At 42.4% G+C, this 12,078-nt stretch overlaps 1 protein-coding gene across 2 annotated transcripts in view; it reads left to right on the top strand.

The window, feature by feature from the left end:
• Positions 1-12,078, top strand: part of mlphb (melanophilin b) — a 157,408-nt gene that overhangs the window by 142,781 nt on the left and 2,549 nt on the right. For both annotated transcript variants that reach the window (XM_014163857.2, XM_014163856.2), the window contains exons 12-13: positions 8,926-8,997; positions 9,381-9,429. In XM_014163857.2, the coding sequence (XP_014019332.1) occupies positions 8,926-8,997; positions 9,381-9,429 (121 nt within the window). The remainder of the gene's footprint in view (positions 1-8,925; positions 8,998-9,380; positions 9,430-12,078) is intronic.

The following is a 12,078-nucleotide window of genomic DNA, read 5'->3' as shown; positions in this document are numbered from 1 at the left end:
GGCCAGGGTAGCTTCAAAATACAACACATGCTAATACTTCTCTGACGCAATTAGCATTGTTTTCCAGAGCTAATAGAAGAATGTAGCTAACTACATAAGCACGATTGAATATAGCACCCTAAAGGTTATGAAATGAGTAACGTTACCTCGTGTGTCCGCGGTTACAAGGAATATACACAAAAACATTATGCGACAGTAGAAACGACATAACACGACATGCAGAAACTATTATAACGTAATAAGGCACTTTGATAGAAACACACACATTTCCAAAGTTATAATTGGTAACGAAAACAACTTTGATTGCGATGCAGGCAACAGACGGAAAATGTGAACACGTGTATGCAGGACGGGAGATGAGCAAATGTCTGCAGACTTGAACTGCACAAACAATTGGGAAGTGATTGGGGAATTTTGTCCGGGTCAGAAATGTCAAAAAAATGAATTGGTCCGCAAAAGTAAAAATGACTACTTTTATAATAATGAATGAGGTGGAACAAACCTCAATTCAAACTGTTATTAGAAAATAAAAAACTTGTTTAGAAAATAATAAAAAATTGACACATTGAAAACAGCCTATAAATAAAAACAGGCTGCGTGCCTTGGTTTGAGGGCAGCGTGGATTAAATGTACTGTTGTGTAACAATCACATTCTGGAATGGAGAGAACATTCTAATATCACGTGCATAAAAAAACTCATGCTGGGGTGACCATTAGAGATATTTGGAACTCACCCGTGAAAGGGTTAAAGAGATGGGTGGGTCTAAAACTTAAGAGGGTGTGAACAATGCTGAATGGGTATAGACAAAGAAGGGCTTAACAGTAGTAGTACCAAAATATTCAAAGGCCATTTTCTCAAAGTGAGTTTACAAGTTTATCACTATCAAAGCAGAATTACTTTCCCATTGTTCCTCAACTGTAGTGTATGATATACCATTTTGTCACTCTGAGTCTCTACTTTTATACAGTGTAAAAAACACAATTTCAAATTTTGCTACATAAGAACGATTTGAGCTGGTCGGTCACATATGAGGAGGTTTCTACCTATTTATTGATGTAAATATATCCCCTTTCTGATTCCCAGTTCGTCCACTAGTAAGAAGTAGGGGATCACATTGCGTCTCTTGGCCACTTGAAACCAGTTACATCTGGTTTGGGTAGTCAGTCACTGCAATCAGAGATTTCAAATTATCAAGAAAAAAAAACAGACCGGTGAGAACTATGGACACACCTACTGATTCAAAGGTTTTTCTTTATTTTTACTATTTTCTACATTGTAAAATAGTAGTGAAGACTATCAAAACTACGTAGTAACCAAAATAGTGTTAAATCAAAATCTATTTTATATTTGAGATTCTTCAATAGTTAGTTACAATATGCCTTGATGTCAGCTTTGCACACTCTTGGCATTCTGTCAACCAGCTTGATGAGGTAGTCACCTGGAATGCATTTCAATTAACAAGTTTGCCTTGTTAAACATTAATATGTGAAATGTCTTTCTTTCTTAATGTGTTTGAGCCAATCAATTGTGTTGTGACAAGGTAGGGGTGGTATACAGAAGATGGTCTTTTACCAAATAGGACTAAGTCCATACTATGGCAAGAACAGCTCAAATAAGCAGAGAAATTACAGGCCATCATTACTTTAAGACATGAAGGTCAGTCAATACGTAACATTTCAAGAACTTTGAAAGTTTCTTCGTGCAGTTGCAAAAACCATCAAGCGCTATGATGAAACTGGCTCTCATAAGGACCACCACAGGAAAGGAAGACCCGGAGTTACCTCTGCTGCAGAGGATAAGTTAATTTGTGTTACCAGCCTCAGAAATAGCAGCCCAAATAAATTATTCACAGAGTTCAAGTAACAGACACATCTCAACATCAACTGTTCAGAGGAGACTGTGTGAATCAGGCCTTTATGGTCGAAAGATGGCGCCGCAGGGGATGGCTGCCGTTTTATGGGCTCTTAATCAACCGTGCTATTTTGTAATTTTTTTCGCATTGTTTGTAACTTATTTTGTACATAATGTTGCTGATACTGTCTCTTATGACTGAAAAGAGCTAATGGACATCAGAACAGTGATTACTCACCTTGAACTGGACGAATAATGTTTCTTTAATGAGTCAGACGAGAGGGATTTGCTCCAGACACCAGACAAGGCCCTCATCCTCGTCATTTGCAGGAGAAAGAGATGGAGATATCGCGGAAGGAGATCGGGGTGCCTTGTAATGATCCGGTGACGAGTGGCTAAATCTGCCTTTGTCATCGGTACTGTTGGCCAACGTACAATCGCAGGATAATAAAGTGGACAAACTACAAGCACGTATATCCTACTAACAGGGCACATTAAAAACTGTAATATCTTATATTTCATGAGTTCGTGGCTGAACGACGACATGAATAACATACCGCTGGTGGGTTAGACACTGTATCGGCAGGATAGAACAGCAGCCTCTGGTAAGACAAGGGATGGCGTTCTCTCTATATTTGTAAACAACAGCTGGTGCACGATATCTAAGGACGTCTCAAGGTTTTGCTAGCCTGAGGTAGAGTATCTCATTGTCAGCTGTAGACCACACTATCTACCTAGAGAGTTTTCATCTATATTCTTCGTAGCTGTCTATATACCACCACAAACCGATGCTGGCACTAAGACCACTCTCAATGAGCAGTATACGGCCATAAGCAAACAGGAAAACGCTCATCCATAGGCGGCGCTCCTAGTGGCCGGAGACTTTAATGCAGGGAAACTTAAATCTGTTTTACCTCATTTCTACCAGCATGTTAAATGTGCAACCAGAGGTAAAAAAAACAAACTCTAGACCACCTTTACTCCACACACAGAGATGCGTACAAAGCTCTCCCTCCATTTGGCAAATCTGACCATAATTCTATCCTGATTGCTGCTTACAAGCAAAAACTAAAGCAGGAAGAACCAGTGACTCGGTCAATGAAACATTGGTCAGATGCTAAGCTACAGGACTGTTTTGCTAGCAAAGACTGGAATATGTTCCGGGACTCTTCCGACAGCATTGAGGAATACACCACATCAGTCACTGGCTTCATCAATAAGTGCATCGATGACGTCGTCCCCACAATGACTGTACGTACATACCCCAACCAGAAGCCATGGATTACAGGCAACATCCGCACTGAGCTAAAGTGTAGAGCTGCCACTTTCAAGGAGCTGAACTCTAACCCGGAAGCTTACAAGAAATCCTGCTATGCCCTCCGATGAACCATCAAACAGGCAAAGCGTCAATACAGGACTAAGATCAAATCATACCACACCGGCTCCGATGCTTGTCGGATGTGACAGGGCTTGCAAACTATTACACACTACAAAGGGAAGCACAGCCGCGAGCTGCCCAGTGATACGAGTTTACCAGATGAGCTAAATTATTTCTATGCTCACATCGAGGCAAGTATCACTTAAACATGCATGAGTGCATCAGCTGTTCCAGATGACTGTGTGATGACGCTTTCTGTAGCCGATGTGAGTAAGACCTTTAGGAGTCTCATGGATCCTGGACTAACCGGTGCCCCCGTACATTAACTCTGTACCGGTAGCCACTGTATATAGTCTCGCTATTGTTAATTTACTGTTATTATTATTATTATTATTATTTTCTTAACTGCATTGTTGGTTAAGGCCTTTAAGTAAGCATTTCACTGTATTCTACGCATGTGACAAATAACATTTGATTTGAATCGCTGCAAAGAAACCACTACAAAAGGACACCAATACGAAGAAGAGACTTGCTTGTGCCAAGAAACACGGTCTGATGAGATTTTTGGTTCCAACCGATGTGTCTTTGAGAGACGCAGAGTAGGTGAACGGATGATGTCCGCATGTGGGGTTCCCACCATGAAGCATGGAGGAGGAGGTGTGGGGGTGCTTTGCTGGTGACACGTCTGTGATTTATTTAGAATTCAAGGGACACTTAACCAGCATGGCTACCACAGCATTCTACGCCATCCCATCTGGTTTGGGGAACTATCATTTGTTTTTCAAAAGGACAATTACCCAAAACACACCTCCAGACTGTGTAAGGGCTATTTGAACAAGAAGTAGAGTGATGGAGTGCTGCATCAGATGACCTGGCCTCCACAATCACCTAAACTCAACCCAATTGAGATGGTTTGGGATGAGTTGGACCTCAGAGTGAAGGAAAAGCAGCCAACAATTGCTCAGCATATGTGGGAACTCCTTCAAGACTGTTGGAAAAGCATTCCAGGTGAATCTGGTTGAGAGAATGCCAAGAGTGTGCAAAGCTGTCAAGGCAATGGGTGGCTACTTTGAAGAATCTGAAATATAAAATATATTTTGATTTGTTTAACACGTTTGGTTACTACATAATTCCATATGTGTTATTTCATAGTTTTGATGTCTTCACTGTTATTCTACAATTTAGAAAATTGTAAAAATAAAGAAAAACCCTGGAATGAGTAGGTGTGTCCAAAATGTTGACTGGTAATGTACAAGGTAATGTTGATGGAGAAGAAAATGCATTGCTTAACAATGACTATCAGGGTATACCCTGATAGTCATATCCATTCATACTAAATGTTTGCACTTTTAGTGACTTGACCTACATTGCATACTCTATGAATATGACCACTGCGCATTATTTATGGCCTTTATGGGGGGGCGGCATTATTCTAATGATGTTGCCAGCAGTAAGATTTGATTTTGATTTCCCAAAAAACAAAGGCTCTTTCAAATGATATGTTGTTCTATATTTTCTGACCCAAAATGTTTGGGGGGATTCCTCCTAAACTCTCTGGACCTGTCTAAAACAAACGCTCAGATTTCATTTAGGGCTGACAGTCTGCACTTTAACTTCATAGTCATTATATCATTTCAAATCCAAAGTGCTGGAGTACAGAGCCAAAACAACAACAATATGTCACTGTCCAAATAGTTTTGGACCTCACTTTATATACCGTAGAACTATCATTTGAGGTGTCAAAGTCAGACATTTAAGGGTGCTTTCCCGGACACAGATTAAGACTAGTCCTAGCCTCAAAAATATTTTCAATGGAGATTCTTAGCAGGGCAGGCTCTAGCCTTTTGGGGGCCCTAAGCGCAATTTGGTTGGGTGGCCCTTCACCTTTCGCAGCAAAACATTTCAGTGGATTTCCTCCTGGTGGTGGAGAGACAATTCATTTCAATGTTCATTTCCTGCAATTCTACAAATTTTGCCATGGTGCATAGAAAAATGTTGCCATTTTAAAGCAGGTTTACTGCAATTCTACACGCTTTGCCTTGGGGCGGAGAGAAAACGTTGCAATTTTACAGCTTATTTCCTGCAATTCTACACATTTGGTAATGACTTATGCCAATGCTAAGATGATATCTGAGTGAGAATGACTATCAAAATCAATGCGGGCCCCTTGGAGGTCAGGGCTCCTGGGCACGTGCGATGCGTGCCCGGTCAGTATTCAGCCATTATTACTAAACTGAGCAAAAAAATAAATGTCCTCTCACTGTCAATTGCGTTTTTTTTCTCAGCAAACTTAACATGTGTAAATATTTGTATGAACATAACACGATTCAACAACTGAGACATAAACTGAACAAGATCCACAGACATGTGACCAACAGAAATTGAATAATGTGTCCCTGAACAAAGGGGGGATCAAAATCAAAAGTAACAGTCAGTATCTGGTGTGGCCACCAGCTGCATTAAGTACTGCAGGGCATCTCCTCCTCATGGACTGCACCAGATTTGCCAGTTCTTGCTGTGAGATGTTACCCCACTCTTCCACCAAGGCACCTGCAACTTCCCAGACATTTCTGGGGGGAATGGCCCTGGCCCTAGCCCTCACCCTCCGATCCAACAGGTCCCAGACGTGCTCAATGGGATTGAGATCCGGGCTCTTCGCTGGCCATGGCAGAGCACTGACATTCCTGTCTTGCAGGAAATCATGCACAGAACGAGCAGTATGGCTGGTGTCATTGTCATGCTGGAGGGTCATGTCAGGATGAGCCTGCAGGAAGGGTACCACATGAGGGAGGAGGATGTCTTCCCTGTAATGCACAGCATTGAGATTGCAGCCAATGACAACAAGCTCAGTCCGATGATGCTGTGACACACCGCCCCAGACCATGACGGACTCTCCACCTCCAAATCGATCCCGCTCCAGAGTACAGGCCTCGGTGTAATGCTCATTCCTTCAACGATAAATGTGAATCCGACCATCACCCCATCACTCGTCAGTGAAGAGCACTTTTTGCCAGTCCTGTCTGGTCCAGTGATGCTGGGTTTGTGCCCATAGGTGACATTGTTGCCGGTGATGTCTGGTGAGGACCTGCCTTACAACAGGCCTACAAGCCCTCAGTCCAGCCTCAATCAGCCTATTGCGGACAGTCTGATCACTGATGGAGGGATTGTGCGTTCCTGGTGTAACTCTGGCAGTTGTTGCCATCCTGTATTTGTCCCGTGGTGTGATGTTCGGATGTACCGGTACCTGTGCAGGTGTTGTTACACATGGTCTGCCACTGCGAGGACGATCAGCTGTCTGTCCTGTCTCCCTGTAGCGCTGTCTTAGGCGTCTCACAGTACGGACATTGCAATTTATTGCCCTGGGCACATCTGCAGTCCTCATGCCTCCTTGCAACATGCTTAAGGCACGGTGCATGTTCATTAATTGTTTATGGTTCATTGAACAAGTATGGGAAACAGTGTTTAAACCCTTTACAATGAAGATCTGTAAGTTATATGGAATTTTACGAATTATCTTTGAGACAGGGTCCTGAAAAAGGGACGTTTCTTTTTTTGCTGAGTTTACAAGTTCAGATAGCTGGCTAGACTAACTATGTCGCTAAAAATTGTTAGCTGACATGGCCAATGCAATGACAGCATTTGCTACACCCTCAATAACATATGCTAAATACAGTGCATTCGGAAAGTATTCAGACCCCTTGACTTTTTCCACATTTTGTTACATTACAGCCTTATTCAAATTTTTTTTTTTTTTAAATCCTCATCAACCTACACACAATACCCCATTATGACAAAGCGAAAACAGGATATTAGAAATGTTTGCAAATGTATTAACAATAAAAGCTGCTACCTTATTTACATAAGTATTCAGACCCTTTGCTATGAGACTCAAAATTGAGCTCACGTCCATCCTGTTTCCATTGATCATCCTTGATGTTTCTACAACTTGATTGGAGTACACCTGTGGTAAATTCAATTGATTGGACATGATTGGAGAGTCACACACCTGTCTATATAAGGTCCCACAGTTGACAGTGCAAAAACCAAGCCATGAGGTTGAAGGAATTGTCTGTAGAGCTCCGAGACAGGATTGTGTTGAGGGACAGATCTGGGAAGGGTAGCAAAAAATGTCTGCAGCATTGAAGGTTCAAGAACACAGTGGCCTCCATCATTCTTAAATGGAAGAAGTTTGGAACTACTAAGACTTCCTAAAGCTGGCTACCCGGCCAAACTGAGCAATCAGCGAGAAGGGCCTTGGTCAGGAAGGTGAGCTGGAACACGATGGTCACTCTGACAGAGCTCCAGAATTCCTCTGTGGAGATGGGAGAACCTTCCTGAAGGACAACCATCTCTGCAGCACTCCACCAATGAGGCCTTTATGGTAGAGCAGCCAGACAGAAGCCACTCCTCAGTAAAAGGAACATGACAGCCCGCTTGGAGTTTGGCAAAAGGCACCTAAAGGACTCTCAGACCATGAGAAACAAAATTATCTGGTCTGATGAAAACAAGATTGAACTCTTTGGCCTGAATGCCAAGCGTCACGTCTGGGGGAAACCTGGCACCATCCCTACGGTGAAGCATGATGGTGGCAGCATTATGCTGTAGGGATGTTTTTCAGCAGCAGGGACTCAGAGACTAGTCAGGATTGAGACAAAGATGAACGGAGCAATGTACAGAGAGATCCTTGATGAAAACCTACTCCAGAGCGCTCAGGACCTCAGCCTGGGGCGGAGGTTCACCTTCCAACAGGACAACGACTCTAAGTACACAGCCAAGACAACGCAGGAGTGGCATCGGGACAAGTCTCTGAATGTCCTTGAGTGGCCCAGCCAGAGCCCGCACTTAAACCCGATCAAACATCTCAGGAGAGACCTGTCAGGAGAGCTGTGTAGCGACGCTCCCCATCCAGCTTGAGAGGATCTGCAGAGAAGAATGGGAGAAACTCCCCAAATACAGCTGTGCTAAGCTTGTAGCATCATACCCAAGAAGACTTGAGGCTGTAATCGCTGTCAAAAGGTGCTTTGACAAAGTACTGAGTAAAGAGTCTGAATAATTATGTAAATGTGATATTTCAATTTTTTTTTCTCTACATTTTTTATAAATTTACAAAAATGTCTAAACTGTTTTTGCTTTGTCATTATAGGGTATTGTGTGTAGATTGATGAGGGTGAAAAAACGATTCAATATATTGTAGAATAAGGCTGTAACGTAACAAATTGTGGAAAAAGTCAAGGGGCCTGAATACTTTCCAAATGCACTATGTGTATGCGACCAATACAATTTGATTTGATTTTTGAGTTGATTGTCAGTGACTGACATAACAAGAGAGAAACTGGTGATGCACAACCAAATTGCACCTGGTGTATTCTTCCTCTCAATAGTAAGTTGGGGGGGGAGGTGGGGGGGGTCTAGCGATCAGGACCTAAGCAACCGATTATGTCGCTTATGCCTGGAACCGGCACTGCCCCTTAGTGTTGTCAAGCATTAGAGCTGGGCAAACAGCATATCTCAAGCCATACACTTCAAACCAAGGAGGCACATTGTTTAGAAAGGTCTTTAAAGATAATCTGTTCCTGGACTAAAAAATCACTTTCAATGGAGATTCTTTATTGAGCTACCTTTTTAGTCCAACGGCAGGCTTAATCTGGGTCCAGGAGACACATGCCCATTGAGTTATTGTCCTTCTCCCCTGAAGGTGACAGACATCGAGAACAAGATCGCTGCCCTGAGTGCTGCTGGGATGTCTGTGGATATTACCAGGAGAAAGGTAAAGTGGGTAGAGCCTGGGACCTGTCAAAATCAGATTTGAGTATCTCTATACTTACCCATGATTTTGATGAAAACAGCACCCTCATGTGTAGAGTGCGTAATACTATGGAAAACAAAACATGGTGTTGTGTATTTTTCTTAAAGTGACATTTTCACCCATATAGGCTCATTACAAGGCACTCTCCAAGAGATGAAACAAGCTTTTTTACTTTTTTACAGATCAACTCCCATGTCACCATAACATAGCATAGACATAGCATGGAAAGAGATGTCTCTGACTGATTCCAATGTCTAATTTGAATCAGACTACTGCTGAGTCTTCATGTGCGTCCAAGGTCCTCCTCACAATAGCATTATTTTTTCTTCTCTTGTTTCTTTTAGTCAACTGGCCCTCCCCAAAGAAGGAGAAGTGCCTATGACCTTCCAACAAGTAAGAACCGAAACTGCTGCGCTTGCAGAATCTACAGGGGCATGTAACCTTAGAACATTAGAACATGATAGGATTGAGAAACATTGCAGAGCTCATTCCTGAGTGTACCAATTGGCCAAGAAACCTTGGAACACTTCCCATGCTTTTGACAGTCATAACCGTGTCATACATTGTTACAGGTTTATAGTATGTCAATTATCATATATTTCTGGTTGATCGTCATAATAAGCTTCACTACATGACATTATCAAATGATTATGACAGCACTATGTCAGAGTGAGGGCTATAGTTGAACTAAAGTGTCACCAGGAACCTAGCTTGGTCCCAGATCTGTTTGTGCTGTCTTGCTAACTCCTATAGTGATTGAAGTTGGCAAGACAGCACAAACAGATCTACAACTATGCTACCGGGAACCTCCCTACATGAGAAAAGACATGCTTGTGTGGGACCCCAAAAACACTTTATAGAGAGGTTGCGAACAGCTTTATACGGTGGTTGCTTTCTAATAATCTCTTCTTTCTCCCGAAGTGTGCACTTGTTCACTTTCCTTAATGGATTTGAAAGGAAATTAGGGGTAATGCATGAAATGAAAAAAAAATGCATGAAATGAATGAAATGTATGCATTCACTACTGTAAGTCGCTCTGGATAAGAGCGTCTGCTAAATGTAAAATGCAATGTATATGAAAAGTCACTCTAGCCCATGCCTACACCAATCCAATGTTTTAAACTTGTTGGGAGTAGTGAACGAGTGCACACTTCAGGAAGGAGACATTGGGACGCAAACTGTGTGTTCCAACTTCCAGGTGAAGAGGAAGAGTTTTAGAGGTAATCAGTCAACAAGGGCTCCCTGACCCAGTGGGAAGGCCTCAGCTCCAGCGCACCACATCCTGTGGGGTACGACCCAGTCTCAGGGTGGCTGGTGATGGGTTCACCAGTGGTTGGTTACACTGGGCTTATACAGGCTGGGTTGGCTATGCCTGTTGTTGGTTTATGGTTGCTCTCAGTGCTTAATTTGTGCCGGATCCTGCCAGAGCAGGATCCAGCACCTCTGTTTCTGACTGTTTTGTTTTGGATCCCATTTGCCAGGATGTGGTACAGTACCTTTCATGGCATGAAAAACAATCCGTTTTCAATGTAAAAATTATAATAAAAGCAATTCAAGTTGACACCTCTGTAATTCTCCTGTCCCCTAAAAAACATAATGTGAAAATGCGCCTGCCCGGGTTTAGCCTATGGTTTCCGTAACATTGTGGCCTATATAGACCAATGCGTGGCCATTGCTGTGGTGAGAGAAGCGCGTCTGTATCTCACCGAACTGAAATGAGATTCACTTTCTATAATCCATCTCCCTCTCTCTGCTCTGCTAGACATGAGCCTTCAACTCCCATCTCTCCAGTGTAGCACTTCATTTATTTCTTTATAGAATCAAATCCACGGAATGGTGCTGGAGGTGCCGCAGCACCCATGATAAATTGAAATACATTTGCCACAGTTATAAAATTAATGCTGTCTGTTCAGAAAGAAATTAAATAATATTGAATACTACACCAGGAGTAGACCTATAATTTAGCCACAGAGGATCAATAGCTTTTTTTTTTTTAAATGCCTAGCTGTGGATTGTGTGTAGGCCAATCTCTAGGCATGCCTACAGTCGGGAATGCGCGACATAATTGTCAGTGAACAACATGCAGCCAAAACAGGCCTTTCTCAATAGTTCAAATACAATCGCGGGAAAACACAGGTTGGAAAACAAATGGATCCTGCTGAAAAGAGAAGACTAATCTTTCTGTAGACTACCAAATGATCACCTTCCAACTAGGCATATTGAGCGGACAACATCATTTTACAAAGTAAAATGAGAGAGATGAGCTTTCGGCACGAGCGCGTCAGCCATCAGCGTTGAGTGAGCTGTGCATCATTGGGTGAGTCAGTGAAACGGAAAAGCTTTTTTAGGACTATCATTTCCTCCTCATATTGTAGCCTACAATATGTGTCTCCACACACCTAGGCCTAGGCTAGTGATGGATTCAAGGCAAGGTCGTTTTTATTGATCTCAGATTCACAGTTTGTCAGTGTCAAAGTAGCCTGTCATTTTGATAATTTGTGAGGTATTAAAAAAGATTGTGCTAAAGTCTCCAGTCATCTAAAATGATGTAGAATTGCATGAAATGTGTTTATAAAAGGCCACATTTTTCCCGGACTCTAGGCTACAGAAATGTTCCCTAATGTGTGCAACTTTTGCAAGCCCTCTACTCTACTGCTCTATGCCAAATTAAGCACTGGTTGCTCTGTGTGGTGTTTCTCTTGTTGGCGTACTCCTTCATACTCTCTGGGTTTATTCCACATGTGGTTGGTTTGTGGTTGGTTTTGGTTCATCTGTGTGTTGATTGGGTTTCTGTTGTTTGGGTACATTGGGTAATTCATTAATTACCGGAGCTCATAAAATGGTGTTGATCTAAGAATCAAAACGTTGTTTCTCTTGTTTTGGGCTCCAGATGTAAGGCTGCAGAGGTATAATCATTCTCTTATTTCTACATTGCATTGTCATTAGAACAGGGTGGTGAGGCTTGGAGTCATTCTGGCTGAACCTTTGTTCACTTTTCTTCATTGTCAGTTGCCTGTGTAGGCTCTAAACACTGTGATGCAC

This window comes from Salmo salar, chromosome ssa21 (genome assembly GCF_905237065.1).
Source record: "Salmo salar chromosome ssa21, Ssal_v3.1, whole genome shotgun sequence".
Classification (NCBI taxonomy): Eukaryota; Metazoa; Chordata; class Actinopteri; order Salmoniformes; family Salmonidae; genus Salmo; species Salmo salar.
The sequence above is the reverse complement of the archived record's forward strand: the minus strand, read 5'-3'. Positions and strand labels throughout refer to the sequence as shown.